Here is a 27,101-nt window from a genome sequence, read left to right as displayed (position 1 = left end):
GAAATTATAAAAAATAAATAAAATAATTGAAATTCATAGATAATCAATTTAATAAATGCTGGGCGTCAATGTTACTTGTACTAATGTTCGACGATAGTATAGTTATCTTGCTAAATCAAGAGGGTTGATAAATGTGCAAAAACATTTTTAACTTACTCAGGAGAAATGATGCATTTTATGGATTCAAAAAGAAAGGATTCGTACTTTCTCTGCAACAACTATGAATGCTTTGCATCCTTATACACGCGTATAAACATTTGGACATGAATTATATAAATTATATAGGGATATATTTTTTAAATTTCAATTAACAAATGCATATGTGTGTGTATATATATATTTATTTGTTAATAATTTTTTGATAAATCATTCACTTATTTTCAAAGACTTTTATACTTCTTGTATAAAAGATATTAATTCAAACTTTCTGAATGATACTTTTTATAGCAGTATAAAATTTTGAAATTCGAGTACAAAGTAACTTTATTAAGTTAAGAGGATATTTGATGTCAACGCGTTTAAAATTTAAAAGTATGTCAGGAGGTTGTACTGTTAAAGAAAATAAAAAAAGCAATTAAAAAGAAACTGATACTTTCCAAAAGATAAAAAGGACTACTACGTAGAAAATAGAGATCACCGACATATATATACATATAAACGAAATGTAAAAATTTAACAAATTGATGAAATCATCGATTACTAATACATACTGATATAACAATTTTTATTAGTTAATATTTGTTTAAAATTATAAAAAATTATCTAAAGAGTGTTATTAAATCAGTTGCGTATTATTTTTGATAAAGATACAATCATATGTGAAGGGGTCTACCGTGAAGATACAACTGCGCATGCGCTTCAATTTCTTCATTACATTTGGCATCGCTGTAAAGTACAGTAGTCATACATAGGCGTACACCAGTATACTGGCGTCCATTTCGTTTGTATCATGGTAGATCATAAAGAACGAGATTTTTATTCACAAATGGATTTGCGAACAAAGAACGACGACCCGCCCAATTCGCGTTTATTTGTTATTTGCCATAAATCTCTGGAAGAAGATGACATACGGAAAGCTTTCGAAAAGTTTGGCAAAATCGAGGATATTTGGGTCGTTAAGGATCGAAATACTGGCGAGAATAAAGGTAATATTTATTCTACTCGAATAAATAATCGATAAAATGTAATATTCGTCTTTTTGTCAATCACATTTTTAATATATTTTTAAACGTGTTGAGGTTTCCATTTCATTTCTAAGTCATAATCGTAAAAATAACGAAAATGTTTATTTCATTTTTATATGTAACAATCATTTGGATATTATTATTATATAAATGAACAATTTTGTAGGAGTTACGTATATTAAATTTTCTAAGACGTCAGAAGCTGCATTTGCGTTGGAGGAAATGAATGGGAAAATGCTAGGCATGGTTGGAAGACCTATCAAAGTGATGATCGCTTCAAAGTATGACAGAAAGATATATATTCTTCTTCAAACTTGATTTTCCTTGTTTAATTTCATTTAAAGGGTCATGCGTATAAGTGGATTAGGAACATTTATAGGAACATTTATTTTTGAAGGTATGAAAAAGTATTTTGCATACATCTTATTTAACTTGCAGAATGTAATGTGTATATAATCCAAATCAGTAATAGATATCAATCTATATGAATGAATCTCTAAATTTTGCTTTTACTCTTTTGATGTAATTAATTTTAAGCAAAACAGTTTATATTCAAAAGATCTGACATAAGTGCATACCCTTCTGTATTTCTGTCGGTGTAGTGTCAATTTTATCTCCAATTACACATGACATAATATAAATTTATATTTATATATATACATATATATATAAATACATACAGATATAGAACTAACTTTCTTACCTTCAGAAATAAAGGGGATGTTCTAGTATTTCCACTATTATAAATCTTATTTATTCGTCCTTACACCTTATTATTACAGTCGTGATCAAGGATCTGTGAGAGAAACAAATGAAGAGGAAAGATGGGTCAGATTGTTTTGTGTGTTACCAAAGTCTATGACTGATAGTGAATTACAACAAGAATTCTCTAAGTTTGGCCAAATAGAGTATGCAACTGTAGTCAAGGATCGTAATACGAATGAATCTAAAGGTTTTGGTTATGTTAAATTTAAAAAAGTATCCAGTGCAGCTAAAGCATTTGAAGAATGCGATAGGAAATACAAAGCAGTGTTCGCAGAACCAAAGAAACCAAAACCTGATAATATAGATTCTAAATACAATAATGGCTCTTCTATGTCCTACGACAGTCTTGGTCATGCTTCTGCAAATTTTGGGAAAAGCAGCATCAGTCTAGATATAGCTACAAATTATCCAAATCCGGAAGGATATACTCAATTACAAGTTATTGCACATCCAGCTTTAAATCAAGATCAGTTGTGGAAACTATTTGATATAGTTCCCGGTATGGATTATTGTCATTTAAAAACAGATGCGAGATACAGAATGCCAAGAGGGCAAGCCATTGTGGTGTATTCCAATCCAAATGCAGCAGCATATGCTAGGGAAAAATTCCATGGTTTCGAATATCCTCCAGGTCATAGGATGATAGTTAAACCGGATACTAGTAATATGTCATCTAAAGGTTCAACAAAAAGTAACTCTAATGCAGCTGTACCAGCAAGAACAGATTTAGCACATTTGGCTGAAACTATTGCTCAAGCTACATCGTTGATTCAAGCAGCAGGACTAACAGCACCAAGTGAGTTTCAAATAATAATAAAATATTTGTATTCATTTCACTATCATTTTATATTACTCACAATGATTTAATGAATTAATTTTAGGCTTAGAACAGACAATGTGCATTAAGTTACCTCCTCTGCAACCAATGGCAAATGTAGATGCAGAGGTAGCTAAAAGGTGTTTCATCGTATGTGGCCCACCCGTACCACCTATATATGCTATGAAAGATGCATTCTGTAGGTTTGGTAATTTGATAGATGTATATATGCTTCCGGGAAAAAATTGTGGTTATGCCAAATATGCTACTGTTGCAAGTGCAGACGAAGCGATTGAGGTATGATTTGATTTTTCTTTTTTTCTTTTTTGAATGTTGCTTTTTCTTATTATCTTCAGCACTTTGATTTGAAGTTTGAAGATTAGGCAGTTTAGAAATTAAGTTATAAGATGTTTGGTAGGTTCTACATGGGCAAGAAATTTGTGGTTCACGTCTTAAAGTATTGGAGGCAGAGGAACGAAGCGTTGGGGAAGATCGTAGAAAACGATTAAGAGTTGACGAAGACGAACGTTAAGTTTATTGTGTACTGCGTAAGTACAAGCTGGACGTGTTAGAGAAACTGAAAGAAAGAATGAATGGGACAAAAAGACACTTACATTATAACTCCCTGACGTTATAACTGACGCTACATTTATTTTAAAAAGTTAAAGAAGATGTAATGTATCTATTTATCTTCACAGACTGACTGGTATACACAAGCTGGACGCACGCAACGAAAGAGACGAATTTTAAGACTCACTTGACCACGTTGGGCCTGCATCCAAGGAAACTACAACTACCTACTTTAACTATTGATTACGTTCGCAGCTACATTACTAAAACTTTACTATTTCTTTACTTTATCCTTACATATCGTTACACATACATTTCCCATTTTTATTTTCTTATCTCGACAGGCCTTTGCGAAAAAACAAACATAAAACAGTTCTGTTCCGAAGTTGTTAATAAACTTGATTACATCGATATTTTTGCCCATATCAAATACAGACAGTGTAGTCTGTAGACGTAAATATATTTCGATTTAATATATATTTTAATTTGAGCTTTTCTTTTTTCATCATTAAAATTGCCAGTGTGCTTATAAAACAAGATTTATTTTTCAAATCTAGTGATAATATCGATATGTTTTACTTTTTTCAATTACTAAAATTAGTACAGAATTGAAGGGTAAAATTTGTCAAGATTTAATTGTGGCCTCAATTTATTAATGCAGATGCGAAAGAAATTTTTTTTATATATATAATAAATAAAGTCCGTTCAACACAGTTATTAACATTAACAAAAGTATGTAAAATATTAGTATGGCAAATCTTCTTTTCTATTTTTAACTGAAATGGATAGTAAAATGTTAAGTTCTCTTAATTATCTATTTCATTTTATCATTTTATACATAAATTATACATATATGTATATGTCAGCGTTAAATTGTATACTTCGGTTAAATCGTGGAAATCCTAGGGTTTACCTGAAATATTAAGGAATTTTTGGAAAGCATATGAAAAATATACACTAAAATTAGTAATTTTAGGAAATAACGATGTTACTATATATGACTTCACAAAAGGCAAATAGTTAAATTATGGGTAAGTTCAAAGTCGATAGAAAAGCAGGACTAACAAAAAATCTTTTTTTAAAAGATAGAAAGAGATAAGAAGACATCTGCGAACATTCATTATTCGCGTTTATTTTATTTTCGTTTTCATAGTTTCCGAAAGAAATATAATTTAATTCCTTAAATCAATAGAGGAACTCTATCTTGAAATTAGATAACCCTCGCTTGAAAATCTAAAAATATTTTTCTTAAATTTGAGATCAAATTTCAAGCTCATACCAAGAGGCAAGTGGTCTCTTATAAGTTCTTGTAATTCTTACAAATAGTCAAAGTATGCGATTTTCGTTTCTTTTATATTTAAGAGATATTTAAGTATAGTTCATTTTAGGTTTAGCTAGTCATTTTACGAATTAATGGATTGTACAAAATAACGCTAACATATATACATACTTGGAATGTATGTTTAATTTTTGTTTCTTATTTTGCATGCTGATTTATAAATTCTTGCTAAAACAAACTTGTATATATATACAAGCATATAATTAAAATATATCAATAATTCACATTAAAAATTAATATTTAGTTCTTACTCGAATGTGTATATGCATTTTTATTTATTTCTATTTATGTATAATGAATTTAGAAACGCGAATAATTTATTATAAGATGCATGAATTTTGGAAATAGAATAAAAATTCAAATACATATTTATATGGAATAAATGTGTATATAAAAATATATATTATTGTATATAAAATTATAGCAATATGTTTATATAGCAAAATTGATAACTGTGTTGAAACGCATGATAGATTGTTATTAAACGCGTATGTCATGTTATTAAATGAAGACATATTATCATTCGTACAGGCCTCTACATATGTGTCTGTACTTTGGAATTAGTCAAAAAATGAAAAAAGATATTTTTTGTAATTTACCCAAAAGTTTTGTATACTTATCTAAAATGATGGGATATTGTATGACACATGAATTCTAGTACAGAGTACCAGTTAGATTCTGTACATACTCAGAAAACTTTCACTGCAATAAGATTGGATAAATTTACTTTCAATATAGTATAATGTCTCTATAATGTTTCGAGATATGTAATATTTTATTGCCAAGATGTGGCATATCAAAATATGATATTGTCTGCATGAACTTTATAAAAATATAATTCTTTAATATATTTCATAAGATTTTATTTATAGAATAGTTTTAGTATAATAAATGTTTAAAATTCATGGTTATCTTAGGTATTCACATAGAAGCATTAATCAATAATAAAATTTGTAATAATATTTATTATATATATGAAAATATTAACTGTTGCATTCAATGTTGATCTTATTGCAGTGAAATTTTAAGAGGATAGATCATCATATACTTTCAAAGCTAAAATAAATACATCATTTAACATCATGATGGCATATTTGTCAAATATTAGTAATCAACGCACAAGTATGTTTTGTCATGACTCACATTGCACCACATGTGTTAGACTTTTACTTTACTTTGCAACTATACGCAATTGAAACTCGGCGGAGACTGTAACTGACTTATTTGAAAATTATAAAATACATATTCAATATGCAAAATTACAGACTCTTACTCATTTAATACTGGACTGAATATATATTACTACATATGTATTATTAATGCAATTAATATTCCACATTTTTTCTTCTTGATTTCAGGACACTATTTTAAGCTGGGTTCGACGTATTGTACCTGAAAACTGTGATATATCTATAGTTGTAAAAGGTAAATATTTTTTTAGTATACATGTGTATATAAAATGTTATTTATAGCAAGCAATAAATTATATTTTTGTTTAAATTGTTTGTATTCTTAATGTACTATGTAAAAATAGCATGTTATTTTATAAAAAGTTCTTTTATAATCTCCTTTCCATTAATTTTCTCTAAAGACGTATAAATAATAATACGTACACGATTTTGTATCTTTAAAAGAATAATTAAATTTTGAAATTACCGCTGACGCAACTGATAGTTTGTAATTTTGCCGTAGATGTCGCTACCACATCGAATGAAGTTCCCGCGATACACAGAATAGTGGGAGCATGACTCGTAAAGAGATGACAAGAGAGGGGGAAAAGCGTTTATATTTTAACCATATATATGCATGATGATATTACGTGACAGTGAAGTAGCCGCTTGGAGGGGATGATGGGAATGTTATCCAGAACGATATAGGTGACTTTTCAAAGAGTGGGGGTTGTAGGCTCACGTGTTTTCAAACGTGCTGCAAAATGAGCACCAGTTCGAATTTGCGAAGATTGCAAGCGACATGATTTTGGTCTTTACTAGCGTAACCATCGCGAAGTCTTGTCTCTCGAGTGTTTTATATCAAATTCGTATTATTAATCGATTAATCTACATGGAAAGTTGTTCAGTTGATCGAATAATCATTTCTCGATTCTTTATTTGTTTAATAAAAATATTACAAAGTGTACATTAATCCCTATTTTTTTTGGATTAAACATAAATATTTCTTTGCGTGAATTATAATTTTTATATTCGAGCACAGTATTTTTATTTTATTTTTTTTCTTCACCTTACGCGTATAAGACAATCGTTTTGTTTTTTCTCTTAATTCTTTATTTATTTAATAATTATTATCTAAAGTGCGAAGTATGAAACAAACGAACATTCTTACCACATCAGTGGTGTGATTATTAACGTAGAGAGAAAGAGAGAAAAATAAACATAGTTCTTCCTCATATAAAAGTTTTACAATTCAAAGAAGACGAGATGGAAGAAACGTCAGCCGAAAATGCAAAAGTTTCGGACTCTGGTTATTCAAATACGTGCAGTAACAGTCAATCACAACGGAGGTATATATATATATATATTAATTAATTAATTACTTTTTTTATTTCCAAATATATTTTTCTTATTTAACTTATTGATAAAAATTCGAAGTTTTTCCCATTTTCATTTTTTCAATATTGTTTTTAATAATGTATGTAATATAAAATAATTTCAATTATTGAATAATTATACGGAGTAAGAATCTACGTATCGTTTAATTGTTATAGAGTTTTTTTTTTATTTCTTTTATCCTCAAAAGCAAAATTAATTGTAAAAGATAATGTATTTTATATCGTGGAATATTACAAGGCATCATTTGACCTCTTTAATATGATGTAATTGATGATAGGAACTTAATTAATAAAACATTAGTTAACTTAATAAATCATTTCTATTTTTTTAATTTCGATAAATCATTATCGAATAGATAACATACATTAAATGAGATATCAATTTAGTAACGAAATTTATCTTTATTATTTTTTAATTATATTCCTAAAAAAATTTACATCTGCATTCTGTAAGTGAAAATTTAGAAGATAATTATTTATATGTCTATTACTGTGAACAAAATAATTTTTCAAATGTTACATTAAACAAATCCTTTAATTGTAATAGATCATCAATTTGCAAAATATACATATGATAAAGAACACATACATATGACCAAAAATTTGATCGTTTAAAATTAAACAATTAGTTTATGTTAAAGTAATCAGGATTCTGTAAAATCTATAACTAGTATCTTGGATACTTGGCATTGACACGAATCCTTCGTATTGTAGGTGAGAGGTAGACAGAGAATGTAATGATAGAAAGAGAGAAAGAGAAAAAGGTAGAAACTCGTATTCTACGGTTAAGGCTAACCAGTTTCTCTCTCTTTCTTATTTTCTCTCTCACTTCGTACTTTTTGACGTAATACTTCGATTGAATTTCCACGTTGCATTTAGCTCACCTATGCAGATATTGCAAAATGCGTACAGTAAAACGGGTCGCTATAAATGTGAACCACGTGTAACGACGTAATAGATATTATCGAAAGTAGATTTGGAAAGTTGATTTAGGAAAAAAATCCTTTTAATGTAACACACACACACACACACAAATAAGGACAACAAATTATTGATCAATAATAATAATAATAATAATTGTAATAATAACATATAATACATAATAATAATAATAACTATCTGATATAAAATTATATTTTTTAAACCATTCGATTGTTTCCTTTAAAAATGCATACGATTATATGCATATAAAGTATAACATGGTAATTTTATAAAATGGTATTATTCTAACACGAATCGAAATTTGGAAAGATCCTCGTACAAAATTTTTTTATTTTTATTATTTAAATTTACAAAAATATTTGTAAATCCAAAAAATTGTAAAAAAAATTTTATTAAAAATTGTAAAAAAATTTTATTGTAAATTGTAAAAAAAAATTTGCGATATAGGCAAATATTCAAATGAAATTGAAGAATATTTTTCTTATATTTAGGATTAAATTTCAATTTCATATTTTAACTATTCAGTTTTGTTATTTCTCGAATTAATGGATTTCACAAATTAACGGGAATACTAATGACCGTATTATGCGAGGGTTACCTGTATATTTCTATAGATATATATATAGATATTACTTTATAGAAGCAATAATAGTAGTAGATTTATCTGAAGTATCCAATTATAGACATAACACAATGATAATTTAACGAAAACAATAGCTTTGTATACCCTGAGTAATATTCTTGGTTGACATTACAAATATAGTTCAAACCATTAATTGTATTAATGGAGATGAGTAAAGAGAGACAATGGATAACGAAGTTGTATTTATAACCATCTATGTTAATAAATACACATCCATTCGTTTATATATTTTGAAATTCGCGAATTATTAGCTTGTAATGCATATTTTAAAAGAAAGGAAGATGAGTAAATTTTGAATAAAATAATATTGCTTTATTAATTGAACATTTTTTATTAGAAATATATATTTATAAATTTATTCAAATTAAATATATACATATAATAACGAGTTATATTTGAATAATTAGATTTGTCTATTCTTACCAATTGACACACATATAATATATATATATATTATTTCAAAATAATTACTTTAAAAAATAATTTGTTAATTTATATTATTTTTTCTTTCTTAACGTCCTTGATTGTTTATACTTTCAACACGATCAATTGAAAACCTCAAATTAAGCAACGAATATAATCGTCCCCAGTTTTAGCGTTTAGAAGTCACGGGGCTAAGAACGTGAACGAAACCTTCCTTATGCAATAATTTTTCCGGATCCGTGAGGTGCAACAAATGCAGGAGACCTGTGGCGGAGTTTATTGATAGAGAGAAAATGAGGACAGTGAAAGGCTAGAAAGAACTCGTTGTAGGGGCTGGACCATGATCACGTTTGCCAAACATGTGATTGAAAAGATTTTTCTAAATATCAAACTGGTTTTTGAGATTTTGTGTCAGCAAGTAACATAATTTTTGTAACCTGGTTCAATCGGCCAATAGGACGAGGCCGTTTCACCACTTTATAATATGCCTTTCTTTCTCTTCGCATCTAGTATTTGCACGAAGTTGATCTAGGACGAGGAAGTGATTATCGATTCCATCGATTATTTCCCAATCATTCGAATTAATCTGAAGAATTTTTTATCTTTTCTTTGCGATTTTGCGAGAATTTCTTTTTCTTTTTTATGTAAAAAAGGTCGTACCTTAATTGATTTATTATTTTATTTCGAATTTTTATATTTATTGATATCTTCGATTTATATTGTTAGTTCGTTTAATGTTACATTTTTATGAAAAAATAAATCATCGATAATATATTCACAAAAATATATTTAATTTAATAAAAGTTATTATTATTATTATTACTAATAGTTACCCATATAAATTAATATTAGAACAATTTGAAATGTTCGTTTCTTGTTTTTGAATATTTTTAAATATTATTCTCGAATGAATTTATATCGTACGTTTTTAAATGAAACAAAAGAAAAGAATGTCGCGAATTTTGTAAATTGTTCTATTAATTAAAAGCACCAATGTAAAACTGGTATTACTACTGATTTTAATCGGAAAAAATTGTTCTACTTTTTATCTATTTTTAATAATAGATAATTTTTTGTTGATGTGAAACAAATATCAACACGTTATTAATAACATTATTTTATTTATTTTTTCTTTCAGTAGCGGCAGTTCGATATCCAGGAATAGCATTTGTTCAGAAAGCAGTGGCTATTGTGGTAGACGTCCTTCAACATTTGGCTCGAGGTATTTATTATTTTTAAATCGATTTTATAAATTCCCGGTCGGTCGTAATATTCGAGGGTTGAAATGTGTCAGAAAGATGTCCGTAGATACGAAGAAACCTTCTAAGTTCTTATCTTAATGCAGAAGGACGTTCAAGAACGTCGAAAATTCTTCAAAGTTATTTCTATATATAGAATAGAAAAATTCAAATAGGATGGTTCATTCTTTAATTTAAATATATATGTGTATTCAATTGTTTCTAAATTAAGTAACAATGCGCGCAAACGTGACAATCCTAAATACATATTCATACACACATATACTATGCATTTATATGCATACAAATGTGCAAAGCTCTAAAAAAAAAAAAAAGTAAATCCCTTATAATTTAATTTTATTTTTCGTTTCTAAACATAGAAGAAAAAAAAATAGAAACACGCGATTTATAACATGAAACTATTAAAATTTATTAAACATAACAAATATAAATAGATCGATGAACAAATTTATTGAAACTTCATTTTACTTGGCGAAAGTGATTCCTTTTCGATTCGTAATTTATATACGTGCATACGCAACGACGAGAAAAATTGTTGCAATGATGATCTGCTGTATATACCGTATAAGGAGAAAAAAAAAACATATTTGCTTTATTGTTAGTTAGGAAGAAGCTACGGCGTCATAAACATTAGCTCACACGTGTCGTGCCACGTGCCTTTCGTGCAGTCGCCAACGCACTCCACAGATATACTCGTCTAAAGTTGCATAATAGAAGATAGACGGAGAATTATAAGAAGTTAAGCATCCGTGTTGTGTTTTAACAATTATTATTATATATACAAATTGTTCTCAAAAAATTATTCATTATTTATTCAGTAGATAGAAAACATTATACTGACACTGATGTGAGTGTGTGTCTATAGGCGGTTATTTCTAATATTTATAGCAACAACTCGATTCAAAATACAACAAAATAAATGTTTACTAATCGTAAGACTTCTTTATACACATAAGTATAGTGTGTCCTTTATACTGCATAAATATCGATAGGGATTCTCGAGAACATGCTGTATATATAATTTTCGTCAACGTGGTCGATGATAATTTGACGCAATATTTTTTTTTTTGTTTAAATTATAAAGCATTTTATATAAAATTCATTCGCAAGATTATTTATTTTTATTTATTATGTTTATATTGAAATTATTATTCTGAATTGCACGATAATACAGTTTTGCGAACCGCGATTTGAGTATACCTGATAAAATATTTTCATTTACAGCATAAATTTAATTACAATGATATTCGTAATTGCGATAATTTACAATTCGTTAGAAGATAATCTTGATGAAGAAAAAGTTACATATCTGTTTATGCTGTGAGAAGAAACAAGACACAAATATTTTCTTCTACGTTAGTATCCATTTCTAATTGTAAGCACGTTAAAGGGAAGGAAAGCATGTTATACAATGTGTATATGCCGAGTTGGACAGAATCTGATGAAAAAAAGGGTCCACATAAAAAAGGAACACTTTCTCCAGTATTGCATAATATACTATTCGAGCTTCGCTATTACTGTTATATCAGGGCTTTATATCATGAGGTTTTTGTTTAACCATCCTTCCGGGAGAAAGCTATCAAGCTATTACGAATACTCAAGACTTGTGTTAGTAGTTATAAATACGAATGCCTATATATATTTGTAAAATGACAAATGTCTTATGAGATAAGGAAAACTTGGTTTCCCATCTTTTAATCGATTTCTTTTCTTTTCTTTACTCTAATAAATATTTTTCAATCTGAACATTATCGTGATTTGTTTGAAATTAAAAAAAAAAAAACGCGTAGGAAAGATCACACGTGAAAAGGGGAATGATGAAAAAGCTTTTAAAGTTTTTTTTTTTTAATAGACATCACGTTTGCTCGCACGCGTTCGATTCATTCTACATACATACTTTTTTTTATATCAACATACGTATATCTATACTTGTATATTTATAGGAAACGTATATGTGACTTATCGTTACGTGATAACGTTATTTCCTCTTCTCTTTATTTCTTTTTTCGTTTTGTTAAAATGGCAAATAACGCACACGAGGATACTCGAAAAATTCCAGTAATTTTCATTGAAAACAAAAAAAGAAAAAAAATTAAATAAGTAGAAGCACGAAAATTTACAAAATATATATGATATATATATTTTCAACATATGGTATGATAATCACTTTATAATAAATAATATGAAAGAATTAATGAATATACCTATATAGGGTGAAAGCACATGTTGCAAATTATTCCATTTGGTTGATAATTCGTGAAATTTAATAAATTTTTAAATTATTATTAATTATTTTTGGATCATCTGTATTATATCTACATATACGTGTGTGTGTGTGCATTATCTGTATGAATCTTAGCAACGAGGCACTACCCCAACCGATCAGCAAAAGAAAGGATAAAGAATACAAGAAGAAGAAGTCTAAAACGTCTTTGGTTGTTAATGCCGAGGCAGAGATTACTTTGAGAAGTACCGGCAAATCGCCGGATAACGTTTCCTATAATTTCGTCACCTCAACGAAACCGATACTTGAGAAACAAACAGGTTGGTTACGAACGAATTATATTGGGAGGATTGTACGTTAACAATACACATTTTGAAATCATTGTTCCAGTCGTGATTTATAAATACTTTGCGAATTAATAGATAATTCAGAATAAATTTAACTCTCGTGGATCAATATCATTTTCTTTTGTATGAAGGATATTATATAGGAAGAGAAAATATGACTGTTATTGTTTGGCTATATATAATTACACTATACTTTACTATATATAATTACACTTTTGTTCATTTATAATTAATTTTCATCATCGTCAGACTTTATGTTTAATTTGTATTATTAGTTTGATATACGTTGTCGTAATTTTGTTTTTTTAATACCATTTAAAGACAAATACACATACGAACACGAAGTGAATTTCATTTAATAATTAATAATAGACACAACATTTTTTAAATCAATAGAATTTTGTAATAACCAATTATTTGGTTACATGCACACTTCACCAGTCATTTTAATAGGTTCCTATATAACACTTTAACCATAAGTTTTTGAATGATTTCTCTATAGGATTGCCCTTAGTCCGTCTCGAATATTTAAGTCAGTAATTTATAATTACATTTCTACAACAACGTAAATTAATATCGAACGATGAAAAATAGTAATAGGTACATATTATTATTATTAATATTATATTTATTTATGTTAGACAAATAATATATATATATATTATAAATGGTTCCGAATCTCGATTATTGTTAGCTTCCAATGATTCCTCAAGGTGTCATCAAAAATATCTTTTTTTTTTTTTATATAAATAATTAATTTATTTATTTATCTTGAGATTAGATCGTTTTAATATAAATTAGAGTATTAATATAGAAAAGGACACACAGACAGAGAAAATCAAAAATGATTATTCCAAGTGTGATAGATAAATTTGAATCTAAAAATATCATCGTGTACGATTGTTATCATAATAATCATTATTATGATCATTCTATATTTTGGAAAACAATTTATATCCATTTGATCAAGTATCGTTATATACTCAAAGATAGAACGGATCTTTCCCTGATGAATGTCCTTTTACATAGTACTCCTTTTACATAACACAATCACGCGGCCACAATTTACGTAATTATTTACATAAGTTTTAATATTAAACCATTTTCCATTAACGCTTTAATAACGCAATAGACAGTTCTCTTCAATAATCAACGCGATTCGGCAAGCCTTTATTTGTTACGAGACCATACTTTCTCAAAAGAGAATATGGTCAATATTAAAATAGATTCGTTGCACAATCCTGTTCCATTTTATGCCTTTAGTATTATCCTTTAAAAAAGAAAAAGAAAGAGAAAGCATGATACAATAGTTTGGCAAAGTTTGATACAATATTTTCACATAATAACTATTAATTATCTCACACACGTTGGATTACATATAGTATTAAGTGATATTGGTCAACCATTAAGGAAACGTGCTGTCCGTTTGTTAGCGGTAGATCATTGCCTGTAATGCACTCACATTAATGTAATTAAATAATAATAATAATAATTAAAAAATGAATATAATTTTTTATATTACATTCATTTGTAATTATATTTATTTGTAGTTATATAGAATAATTGATGAAGTGTAACACCTTTACAAATACGTTTGTGCAATATCATACAAAATCGTGGATACAAGCTGAATTATTTGGATATACTTGAGGATGAGCTTGAATAAGTTTGATAATCTTGATTCGGTTTATTTATCCCTTTTTATTAATACGCCTTATTAATATGTTCTATATTATTTACGTATTATTTAATCGGACTAAGGGAACCAGAATATATTTTTATACTCTATCATTTGAATTACTCACTACCCTTGTAGCACACAATGCCAATGGATCTCTGAATATTAATTTGCATATATTTCAGAAATGAAATCGTAAAATCTTGAAATCTTAAAATAATTTAACGAAATATCAAATACAAAAAAATGTGCTACTGGGGATAAAGTGGGATGAATACATGTGTCCCACAATACATACATACACATATATATATATACATTCATTCAGAACAAAGACTTGTATACAAAGTATATAACAATAGCTTCTGTTAACGTATATACGAGAAGAAATAGCAACTGTAGAATTGGTGGATGCAACGGATCCAGGCGAACACAACGGCGATACTCTGACAGGCAGTCCGGAAACAGGACTTGCTTCTCGGTCGAATCTTCTGGATGATTCAAGTTCACAAGCAAATGTTAGTATTCATCGAAAGTTAGCAAGGAAGACTCTATTAGTAACACTTTGGTAAAACAGGGAAAATGTATTGCCGATGAGAATTTGCTTGGAAGATCATTTTTACGGTATTAGGCAGGTTTTAGGGGTCTAAGTATGGTCGAGGAGCAAATAACTCACTCACTCTCTCTCTCTCTCTCTCTCTCTCTCTTTGTATATATTATACATTATATATAGATATACATTTAACACGTATGTGCTTTTATTCACATTTGATGGTTTATCGGTGCCTTTTTATTTTGTGGTGGCTTTATTACGATATACATAGGTATTTTATTAATATGGTAGCAGTACTCCGTTTGAAAGTACGGAGAAAAGTGGCTTTGTTCGAAGAAATGCCACGAATACCTTTCTACGTAACATACGTATCTAATATTACAAACAAACAAATATTCAAAATATTACATATTTTGTTTTGATTATATTTTAGGTTATTCCTTAATAATTAATTCATTACAAAAAATGATACGTACCCGTATATATGGCGTTGTACTCTTTTAAATTGTTTATTATATGTTATAATACGCTTGAATATTTATTATTTAAAAGTGTGTTTCGTTTGTATATTATTCAAATAGATATGTATTGTATATTTACGTCGATATTTGATTGATTAGATAAAAAATTATGTATTAGATACTACGAAGGTAAAGGGATACAATTAATTTTAGATTTCTTCTTTACACGAACCTTATGACCTAACACGAAGTGTAATTTTATGAGCATTATCATTCACAATCAAAGAATAATACTTGTATATATAAATTATTGTTTTTCTTTTTTTTTTATTAAATCTATTTATCTCTTCGTTAAAGATGATAAGCCTTTTTCTCTGTGCATACTTTATTATACAGTTAATCCTTATATTATGATTATTCTAATGGTAGATGCATTAACGACGTAAGCCTGTATTTATCAAAAATGCCACCTCAAAACATGTTTCATCTATTTATCTCTGTTGTTAGTAGAATTGTTGTTAGTAGAGTCCGATGAATTTTAATAAAAATTTAACAAGCATAAGAATAATCTATAAGTTATAAAATGATTTCGTAAGATGAAATAGATTTTCTTTTACGAGGATCGATTTTACCGACGATATTCAAGAAACAAAACAAAACAAAAATAAATAAATAAATATCGTAAAATACGTCTAACAAATATTTTTGTACTCTCATAGGATGGGTTTTGCGCGGTGATATCAATGCATGACGGCCTCGTGCTGTACATAACACCTTCGATATGCACAGCTTTAGGGTATTCAAAGGACGCTTGGATTGGTCGTTCTTTCATCAATTACGTACATTCTAAAGATAAAACTACATTGGCTGATCAAATTAAAAATGGTTTAGTCTCGTCTCAGGAGGATCGTCCGAAAGGTATTCATTCAATTTTTAATTTAATAGTATAAAAATATAATTATATTGATTAAAATTCGATTAAAAAATGTTGAAATTGTATTTAGGAATTAACGAAAGGAGAGCCAGTTTGTTCTGTGGATTACGGAAGAACGTTAAGACTGAGAACAGTACATTGAACAAGGATCAAGAAAATGCAAGATCGAATTTATATCTTCCATTTCATTTGACGTTAACTTTTCGAGATTTTCGTCAACAAGTTGTCGGACAACAACAACCAAAAGCCATGTTTCTAGTCGTTACTGCTCAACCGGTGCACTCAGCATACAAAGGTATTTTAATTCTGAATTACAAAGAACAGACAAATATCAGACCTTTTTTTTTATTCCTGATGGAATATTACATTACTTATCAAAAGAAAATCTTGTTTTTGAAGAATTAATCTAGAATCGGAAGGCAATGATACTGAACTTTATTATTTTATTATTATCCACAGGTCCAGAAGAAACAATAATATCTTCAATATTTACAACCCGACATACTGCAACATGCCTCTTATCCCATGTCGATCCTGATGTTGTACAATATTTAGGCTATTTGCCTCAGGATATGATTGGATGCTCGCTATTTGACTTCTATCATCCTGAGGACTTACCCTTCATCAAAGACATCTATGAGACTGTGAGCATGAATATCCAATATATACAAATTTAAATTTAATCTTTCTTTTTTTTTTCATTATATTGATATCCATTGCCTATGGATAAAAAAATAAAAAAGACATCAAAACATCAGACAAGTGCGAGCAATCAACCATCGAAATTTCACCATTTAACGTGTCCATTGTACTGATATTATTATAAACTGTTATTGAACAGGTTATCAAGTTGGAAGGATCCTCCTTCAGATCAAAGCCTTACAGGTTTGCTGCTCAAAATGGAAGTTACGTTGTTCTTGAAACTGAGTGGTCGTCGTTTATCAATCCCTGGACGAATAAACTAGAATTTGTCGTGGGTCAGCATAGAGTATTAAGGGGACCCATGGATCCTGATATATTTCGAGTACCACCTAAAAATGAATTCGCTTTTCTGGCTAATATCAGCGAAGAGGTACTGAAAGAATCCAAGATCATACAGAACGAGATACGTACTCTTCTCGATGAGGTAGGTCTCTCTTTTCATACCGACGTCAATCAAGATCTTTCTCCTCGCTTATTATAAGAAGAAAACGATAAAAAAGTACATACAAATTTGCAAAGCTTATTTAATTGACGTCTTACAAAATATATTATACATATGTATGTCGGCGTAAATTCGTATAATCAGTTAATTCCTGAAATAACTGGGTAATGCATACAAAATAACTAGACGTTTTCGGGGGAGAGAATAGAAAAAGAATTTTATTATATACTTAAATCAATTGTTTTATGAAATACTCAGATAATATCTAAATTCACGAAAGGTTTGTGATTAAAGTATGAAATTAAAATTGGATTTTAAGTTAAAAGAAAAATATTTGTCGATTTCGTTTCAATATCTGCTTATACTGCACTGTTTTAAATCCGAAGGTAAACAATATATGCATATGATAATTAGATAAAGTGTATAATAAAATTCTTTTCGTCTTTTCCTTAAAAACCCTTAATTATTTCACGTAATACCTAAATTATTCTATGGAATAGCGGAATTAAACACTTTAACGATAACATATACATATTTATATATATATATATACACTTTTTTCTAATGAAATACATGTAACGACACGCTTATAATAATTAGTAAAGGAAAGGTCACGCGCGACAGTGGTATCTCAAGTAAGGTGAATTTAGTTAAAAATGAGTATATTTCATGTTAAAATATGTTTTTTTTTCTTTGTTTGTTTTTCTTTCACCTGTACGAACATATAGAGCATCCAAAGGACATCAGAAATTACTGAGCACGATGTATCAAAAAGATGTAAGGATCTCGCGTCCTTCATGGAGAGTTTGTTACAAGAAATAAGGACACCGGCTCTTGGCAAGGATACCCTAGCTACGGACGACAGAAGTTTTTCGGTGACTATTAAGCCTACGTTTTAGTATCGTCGACACTGTCTTGCCCAATTTGGCTAGTAGTACGCTAAGCTGTGCTCTGGTGGTATGCTAGACAATATTTATTACTATATAAAACCACGGGTTTTTCTATGACAAATCCATTCACGTGGACAACAAGTGATTTTAAATTTTTCACTTTTACATTGGTCTTCACACTAAATGCAATTTAAATAATATATTTCCGGTACATATGTATATTAGCTCTATCGGAGAAAATTATGTCAAATAATGTCATCTCAAATTTCAATGCGTATGAACGTGCTCGTTTTAAAGTGATTCTCTTCCTAATTTAGCGAATGATTTCATCATTCATTGTCAGTATGGATTAGATTCGTTCAAGCGAATATATTATTTTCTTTTAATTAAAAAACAGACAGAACACTTTCCGATAGATCTAATATAGAGGATATCTCAGCTTAATAGGATCATTTTAATATCTCCTTTGTTTACAATCTTATCAAAAAAATGTCCAAGAAAAAAGTTGCACTATTAGGGAGGAGGGAAATCTAATGGTTGACAGAATTTTGTGTCTCGGTCATTTTTCTTATATATATATTAAATTAATATTAATAATTTTGAAAATTCTCTCAACTATTATAGATTTACCCTCTGCAATGGTGCAACTTTTTCATTAAAATTTTTGTTCATATCATTATAAATAAACGAGATACTTAAATAATCTCATTTAGCTGAGACACGTTGTATATATGTATATAATAATTATATATATAAAATTAATGTACCGTAAATATATCAAAGATACAAATAAGATTAATGAAGAAAAAGGAATTCTTTTCTAAATTTTGTTTTCTATCAAAAGAAGATTGATCGACATTTGCATATAAACCACACAAACATGATATTTATAAGAAATAATTTCTTTTTTCCTCTTCACTGGTCTTATGTTATTTGCATGATATTAAACGTAACATAACGGAAAAGAAACGTAGCTAAGAACTTACATTTGAAATATCATTTCAGTAAGCATTTAGACATTTTTGGATCGCAATATTATCATCAGCCGTACAAATCTATCCAACTACTTATCTATCCAATTAAGTAACTTAAAAATTGGATTGATTATCTGTCCATTTGTCTCGTCGACGATACGACATAATATATTCATCGAAATTCATTGATTTCGATCGAAAGTGTCTTGCTGCTACTGAATATAGCCGTATCGTAGATTTTTTTTTTAAAAAAGATTCACAAACTAAAAATAGGTGAAGGTGAGTAAGGAAACAACAAAACGATTAAATTAGTTGCAGTTGGTGTATTTTCTTTTTATTTTTTTTTATATATACAATGAATGGTTATATATAAAAAAAAAAAAAAGAAATAAGAATAATTCCCAAAAATAAATGCTTCTCACAAGTTATTTTTCAATATTAGCGATAGAGTGTTTTTCTACAAAACATCTGCTATAGTAACAAGTAATATGGTGTAGTGGGTAAGGAAAAAAGAAACAAACAAAATCTGAATAAAAGCCTACTAAAAGTTATTTTGGACGTAGTCACAGATGGTGAGCAAAGAAAAGAAAAAAAGAAAAGTTGTATAGGGCCCCGGTGAAGGATAGAATCAATTTCAAAACCTTGTAGGCATGTTTTTGGTAAGTTTTTACTTTTTTTTACATTTTCAATATTTTATATAATATAACAATAGATAACACGCAAAGCCTCTACAAATTCGTAGAAAGATGCGTTTTTTTTTTTAAACAACTTATCGATAATAATTATCAAAGAAAACAAATGTACATCTCATTATTCTATAATGATCCTCTTATTTGAATATTGTGAACGAAAGATGCCAATTTGAAGATCGATATTTTTAATTATAATTGAAGATCCTCTTGCAGTTCTATTTTCCATAGCCTCTTTTCTTTTTCTCACACCCCATTTCTGCCCTCTGAATTTCTACATCAATTTTATTGGAGCATGGAATGATCTGATTTAATTAATACAATTTGTGTTGTCGTACAATGAATCGTTTATTTTCTTGATTCGATTCTGCTGATTCTTTTGCTTTGTTTTAAACAATTCTTACAGACATCTGATCGTTGAAATGGAGGCTAGTATTTCTTTGATTTTTTCTCATTTATCACGATCGACATATGATCGAGATTCTTCGTACGATCTTTTTCATTTCAATTTAACGAACAAACCGGATTTAGTATAAATTGAGATGATTAATGTTAAAAGGCTATGGGTATATTCACTCACTTACAAGGTTTTGAAACTAACGAGAAAGGGAGAGTATAGATATGAAATTTGACGATCGTAGTTTTAAAAATCGCTGAATTAATCTTTTATTTTAGAATTAGGATCGAAGATATTAAAATCAAATGAATTCAATTCTGATCATTCTCATTCATTTGTAATTTTGATATATCGTCGTATAATGTTGTAGATACGATATTAGTTATCTCTCGGAGTTTTATAATTTTATCACGGAGTTATTAAAGGAATTCAAAAGAAAAAGTGAAAGCTTATGGAAAAATAATAGTATAGGAAAGTTCGTGGAATATTATTCTTTTTCTTGGATCTCGATTGATGATCGTTGAACTTTGGTCAAACGGAAAGATTTTATATTCGAAAGCATGTTGTAAATAGAATTTTATTGACAATTGTACAAGTCTTAACAATATATGCAGCCGGGACATAGGGCAGGCAGGCTTGCAGATAAATCGCATAGAAGGCAGGTTCTAACGCGTATTAGAAAATCCACGCGTACTTCTAACAAAACTGACCACTTTTGAATCGAGTATAGTGCAGTGGCAAACGCAATGCAAAAACTGATGACGACAATCTAGGTGACAATTTTTTCTAAGTCGCTACAACATACTTGTGAAGGGATCACGCAATCCCTTGTTACAGGAGCACGATAGCGTGATGCTTGGTGAGATATCGCCTCATCACGAATACTACGACAGCAAATCGTCCACGGAAACACCACCCAGTTACAATCAGCTTAACTACAATGAAAACATCGAGAGATTTTTTAAGAGTAAACCATCGGTTGCAACCATGTATGGTAGCGACGAGGAAATTTTGAATTTGAGCAACGACGAGGGTGGTAAAATTAGTCCTAATTCAGCAGGTAATCTATACCATAAGACCTTGATTCATGAATTCATGATTCATGGATGTTTTCTTCTTTGGAGATGATTACCATTCGTTTCAATGCTAATAGATAAATTTGCTTTCCTTTTTCAGCAAGAAAATGTATGTCACCGATAAACGGTAGCGGTGCTAGCGGAAGTGGCAGCGCTGAAAATCTTAGCAGCAGTTCGAATAATTTACCTATTTCCACAAGGAGAGATAATACTTCCAATACAACAAATAGCAACACCACCACTACGACAGGGAGTTTTAAGCAACCAATTCTAACCGAGTTCCTGTTAAATCGTCATAATGAGGATATGGAGAAAATGATGATGCAAAAGCATCGAGAATTACGATCAAGTATAAAAAATAATGATAAGTTAAAAGATATGCGTATAAAAACGTCAATCGAGAAGATATCAGTGGATCAGAATAATCATTACATCGGTCAATGTCACGGTATCAAGAGAAGTGGTAGTCATAGCTGGGAAGGTGATAGTTTCAAGGTAAGAATTATTTTTACGATCTTTCGTTTCCTTTTTTTTTTCTTTCCGTTCGTTATTACTTCCGACACGCGAGTATAATTTTTTATTTTTTTATTTTTATTTCTTTTTATTTTTTAAATATATTAGGTTTCGAAACAAGATGAAGTTTCCAGGACGAGCACTGCCGGTCCATTACCAATAAATGTTGCTACTACTATCGCGAGTATGAGCGTTGATCAAACATCTACGGTGTTTCAAACCAATGGAAATATCAATTTGTGGCCATCTTTGTCAGTAACTGTACCATCAGCAGCTCCTGTTCAACCATGTATTAACCAAAAGTAATTTTATTATATATTTCTATGGTTTTTAAACATTTATGTAAGATTTATTTATTTTATATACAGAGTGATCACTCTATATTTACTTACAGTGTCCCCTTTGTTCTTATCATATTTTTTTTATTGAGATCTTAAATTTTGCGTAATTATATTTATGTCCAACTTTTTCATAGTGTCAATTGTCAAGCTATTCCAAGGATTCCAATGATTCCACAAATGATACCTGCATATTACTTCGCTGTTCCGCAACCAATTGATGTTCCTACACCAACAGCAAAATATTCTCAACCACCGACAAACGTTATTCCTTCATCGGTACCAATGCCACATCAAAGCCCGTATAGTATGTATCAATTAATTAATAATATTTTATGTATTGGTACATAGAAATATATACATTTATATTTCTTTTGCAACTTATGGAAGATCGGGAACATTGAGAACTTATAAGAGGAATGTAGTGTTTGTTCCAGTATCGTACGTCGCAACAGCAATGCCCGGTGTCATGTATCCCCCGATAATCGGTACTTCAACTCCAGGGACAATGATGTATCAACCTTTTTTAATACCCGAGCAAGCTTCTATGCCACAAGAAAATGCTAAATCTATAGATAGAAAGAGACCAGCTAGTCAAGCAACAAGCATCAAGGCCGAACCAGGTAGCATTATGGCTATGTCCGAATCATCGAAAAAGGTATACCTTTCTATCCTTCTAACGTATTTATCCAGTTATTTGTTTAATGAATTTACTTTTTATTTTATTCATATTGTAGGTGTTATCCCCAGGTGAGCTTTTTTCTTCTGGTATCAGTAACGACGGTGGTTGTTCCAGTGTTGTAGACATACCAACGCCAATAAATAAAAAACAACATATGAATATTGATTACAACAGTAATGAGTCTAGTTCTTCGAGTTTCTATAGTAGTCTTTTATATAAAAGTAGTGAAAGTAACTGCAATCCCGATCAAAAGACAACCGAACAAGTTGCGGAGGTAAATGAATCTATATATATGTGTGTGTATGTATGCAACAAAACAAAGTCAAAATGTATTAATAACAAATTTGTATTTTTATATATGTATATATAGAATTCGCAACAAGCAACAAAGGTAAAACATGCAATACATAGAAGAGATCCGCCTTGGTTAGAAGGAGTCCAATTAACACCAGAGTTGATATATGAGTATCAACTTCGTCCAAAGACTTTAAACGAAGTACTCGAATCTGACATGGACAGTTTGAAGAAAATTAGTCAACCGCTTTTAGTGAACGAACAGTTAGGTCAACTTTACTTTGATTTGGAACTTGAAGGCTTTGGGACAAAACTGATGCTCGAGGATGGAATAACTTCTAGCGAAAGTGATAGTGGAAGCAGTAATAGCAGTTGGATTGGTCTTACATCTCAGGTTAGAAACAACTTTATTACTATTCCAAGAGGATTTCCTATGGAATCGATATAAAAACCTTTTATCACTATCATCATTTATTTATTTCTCCAGACAATGAACTTGCATTGTGTTTTATTCACTGCCTGAATTCATTTTTTAGTTTTCATATTTAAATTTATCCTAGTTTATTTTTATTGACCGCTGTACATGAATCCACTTATGTATGAATATTCAGTACCTCAATATATGCTCACTATAAGGTATTCGTATGTAAAACAAATTAACGAAAAGAGAATACTTCTCTCATTTAATACAGCATGATCAAAAAAGAATATTTCCATTCTTATACGAATTTTTGTTACACATTCGAATGTTCTGCTATGAGTGTAAAACCTTGATACATACTCCAATATTGATTTATTTTTCATCTTTTTTCACAAGATAAAATATATTCACAATGTTCTAATTAAGCAGCCATCTATTATTTGCATTTAGAGTATGAAAGGAATGACTGAAATTTTTATTTCTAATCATATTTTGGTATGGTATACACAATTTTATTTGTGTAGTATATCATCAATTCCAATAGTTTAAATATTTTAATGACGATGGTCAGAAGCCAAAGTCGTTATACGTATAATTGCAGCATGAACAAAGAAGAAGAATGGTGAAATATGGTAGACTGATAATGATACATGAGGAAAACGCACCCTTGCCGCCACCGTTACCTTCTCAGACAGAATCCTGCCAGCAAACATAGCAATATCGATGTTTTGTGCATTTCGAATTATAAAGAGATTGATTCTTTAACGAAATTCACTGAAATATTTTTAAATCACAATGATACCTCCAGAAACAAATGTTCTTATATGGGTACCATACAATTTTTCAGCACAAAAAAAAAGAAAAAGATAGAAGTGATGAGACCTTTTATAAAAATACTTTCATACTATATTCATATATTTTCTTTTTATTTCTTTAACTTTTTTTCAGCTTTTAACATACATATGTTATTATTATCCTTATATTTTGCTCCAAAACTATGTGAGATTTTTTTAAATTACGTCAAAGAAATGTTTCCTCGAACTCGTTTGACGTTCCGAGTGCCTCAAATATACAGGGTATCCCAGTTTTCTCTCGTCAAACATTACCAACATATTCTACAAGAAAAGTAAATCAAAAATACGAAATGATTAGGAACTGGTGTTTCATCAGGAGTTAAGACTAAACATTTGCGATGTATTTACAAAAATGAAGGAAAATGAATATGAAATTAGTAATGCAATAGATTCTATTCCTCGTAGATGTTCGTTCATATTTTTATTTACAACTTTTTAATAAAGCATTTATGAGTCTATATTTATATGATATTTTTGTCTTATTTTTGTTTGTAAAATATGTTGATAACGTTCGGCGAAACAAAACTGAGACACCCTATATATATGTATACACGTTATTTTTAAAAAAGAAATAGAATTATATGAATTAATTATTACATCATACTTATAAGAAAATCAATTAGGATACAGTAGCTGTATGAGTTAATGATATGTTTAAATGTACTTAAAAAACGTTTAACAATAAGTTGAAAAACATTAGATATCTTAAACGTACACGATACGGCTAAAATTGTCATTTAATTCTAATATTGTAATTTTTTTTCGTAATTTAGCGCGATATTATTCTTTAGAGAAATATTGAATAGAGATATTTAATATTATGTTTTTTTATTCTAACAATAAAAAAAAGATAGGAATTAATCTTTGAATTATTTATAATTTTAATCATTTAGATGAAACTTTTACTTCTTTTTACGATCCAATATTTGCGTAATAGTGTTTCGCAAACGACCACATATACATATAAATTACGTTAAAGATATGTAATGTAAAATTAAAATATATAAATAATATTTTTATTGTAGAAACAAAAAAAAAGAAATATTAAGAATACTATTTTCATAGATGTTATGAGACCGTGCATATATACCTATATATATATATATATATATCTTATATAATAATTCTACAGATATTTTTTTCTCTAGTGATAAAAGAAAATAATATAACAGATTATTAAATATTTTATATACAATTTAGTTGTATTAATGCACGATCGCTATATCATTATCTTATTGATAGCTTAGCTTGGTGTATTTGAAAAGTACAAAGAATATTTTTTTACCAGCTTTTTGAGTGTTCCTCCCCGTAAAATAAATGTCAATTTTATCTTAAAATTATTCAGTCTGACAAATGTGTTGTTTTGCGTATAGTATCAAGCTCTCCTAATCTAGTCTAAAATTGAAATAAAACATTAAAAAGATTTACTTCCTGATTTATACTTTATTAGTAATAAAAAGATAAAAGCTAATCATAACACTGGATTCTTCGTATATCTTTTTATACGCTTTTATAAGAACGTTGTTATATGTATCTATACTAGATTATTTTTATTATAGAATATATATATATAAACACACACACACATACATATATATTTTTTTAACTTTCATTATTCGAGTGAAAAAGATTGCCAAGTTTAGAATCCAGTACATGATTTCCTTCATATTTTAATAATAATAATAATAAGAAGAAGAAGAATAACAATAACAATAAGAAAAGAATTGTTCGTTACAGAGTTAGCACAAAACAGAGTGGTATTTTTTTAAATACGCCCTCTTTAATTATTCACATTAATTTTCCAAAAAGACATTCCGCAGAATGTATTTTTAATCATTTATCAATCATTTTTGATAAATACAATCGACATTTTTGCGTGTTAGAAGTATAAAAAATAAAAACTATGCAGAGCTCCATGATCTTTACTGGAATCTCTTGTCATTACGTTTAAATTACTTATAAGTAAATTTATGATAGAAAAATTTATAAGTGAAATGACGATTTCGTAGAAATTATTTATCTATTATTCGATATATAAATGTGACAAGTATAAAAAATGTTGGAAAGCATTGTGTGGAGACAATTCATGTACTACTTAGAAAAACTCTGTCAGATAAAGTTAGT

General features: G+C 29.0%; 2 protein-coding genes across 11 annotated transcripts; both read left to right on the top strand.

Annotated features, from left to right (window-relative positions):
- The first annotated feature begins 881 nt into the window (after positions 1 to 881).
- Positions 882 to 6,811, top strand: LOC122524630 (RNA-binding protein 45). Of its 3 annotated transcripts, XR_006305592.1 has the most exons (7): positions 882 to 1,145; positions 1,351 to 1,465; positions 1,967 to 2,745; positions 2,831 to 3,063; positions 3,185 to 3,314; positions 6,034 to 6,100; positions 6,368 to 6,811. XR_006305592.1 is itself a non-coding variant. In XM_043646987.1 (6 exons), the coding sequence occupies exons 1-5, from the start codon at positions 950 to 952 to the stop codon at positions 3,296 to 3,298; spliced, it is 1,437 nt and encodes a 478-aa protein (XP_043502922.1). In that variant the 5' UTR covers positions 882 to 949; the 3' UTR covers positions 3,299 to 3,314; positions 6,034 to 6,227. The 3 variants fall into 3 exon arrangements, 2 of the variants coding, with proteins under 2 accessions (XP_043502922.1, XP_043502923.1); XM_043646987.1 differs by lacking the exon at positions 6,368 to 6,811 and having other exon boundaries at positions 6,034 to 6,227; XM_043646988.1 differs by lacking the exons at positions 6,034 to 6,100; positions 6,368 to 6,811 and adding an exon at positions 3,465 to 3,747.
- A 97-nt stretch (positions 6,812 to 6,908) lies between these two features.
- Positions 6,909 to 25,330, top strand: LOC122524628 (period circadian protein). Of its 8 annotated transcripts, none has more exons than XM_043646986.1 (17): positions 6,909 to 7,193; positions 10,388 to 10,471; positions 12,868 to 13,052; positions 15,145 to 15,275; positions 16,491 to 16,689; positions 16,776 to 17,000; positions 17,165 to 17,349; positions 17,547 to 17,831; positions 18,578 to 18,724; positions 21,637 to 21,859; positions 21,976 to 22,370; positions 22,497 to 22,690; positions 22,864 to 23,033; positions 23,152 to 23,384; positions 23,464 to 23,682; positions 23,779 to 24,096; positions 24,725 to 25,330. In XM_043646986.1, the coding sequence occupies exons 1-17, from the start codon at positions 7,111 to 7,113 to the stop codon at positions 24,836 to 24,838; spliced, it is 3,390 nt and encodes a 1,129-aa protein (XP_043502921.1). In that variant the 5' UTR covers positions 6,909 to 7,110; the 3' UTR covers positions 24,839 to 25,330. The 8 variants fall into 8 exon arrangements, with proteins under 8 accessions (XP_043502921.1, XP_043502916.1, XP_043502918.1 ...); XM_043646981.1 differs by having other exon boundaries at positions 21,613 to 21,859; XM_043646983.1 differs by having other exon boundaries at positions 21,613 to 21,859; positions 24,695 to 24,893.
- Positions 25,331 to 27,101: the final 1,771 nt, after the last annotated feature.

Source organism: Polistes fuscatus, unplaced genomic scaffold (assembly GCF_010416935.1).
Source record: "Polistes fuscatus isolate 324 unplaced genomic scaffold, CU_Pfus_HIC Scaffold8, whole genome shotgun sequence".
Classification (NCBI taxonomy): Eukaryota; Metazoa; Arthropoda; class Insecta; order Hymenoptera; family Vespidae; genus Polistes; species Polistes fuscatus.
This window is presented reverse-complemented; position numbering and strand designations above follow the sequence as displayed.

Coding starts and splice junctions, on each gene's coding strand:
- LOC122524630 (XM_043646987.1), top strand. CDS start 950: ATGGTAGATCATAAAGAACGAGATTTTTATTCACAAATGGATTTGCGA. Junction 1,466..1,966: donor AAAGTGATGATCGCTTCAAA/GTATGACAGAAA, acceptor TTATTATTACAG/TCGTGATCAAGGATCTGTGA. Junction 3,064..3,184: donor GTGCAGACGAAGCGATTGAG/GTATGATTTGAT, acceptor GATGTTTGGTAG/GTTCTACATGGGCAAGAAAT.
- LOC122524628 (XM_043646979.1), top strand. CDS start 7,111: ATGGAAGAAACGTCAGCCGAAAATGCAAAAGTTTCGGACTCTGGTTAT. Junction 15,276..16,490: donor ATTCAAGTTCACAAGCAAAT/GTTAGTATTCAT, acceptor GTACTCTCATAG/GATGGGTTTTGCGCGGTGAT. Junction 17,350..17,546: donor TCAAAGACATCTATGAGACT/GTGAGCATGAAT, acceptor GTTATTGAACAG/GTTATCAAGTTGGAAGGATC.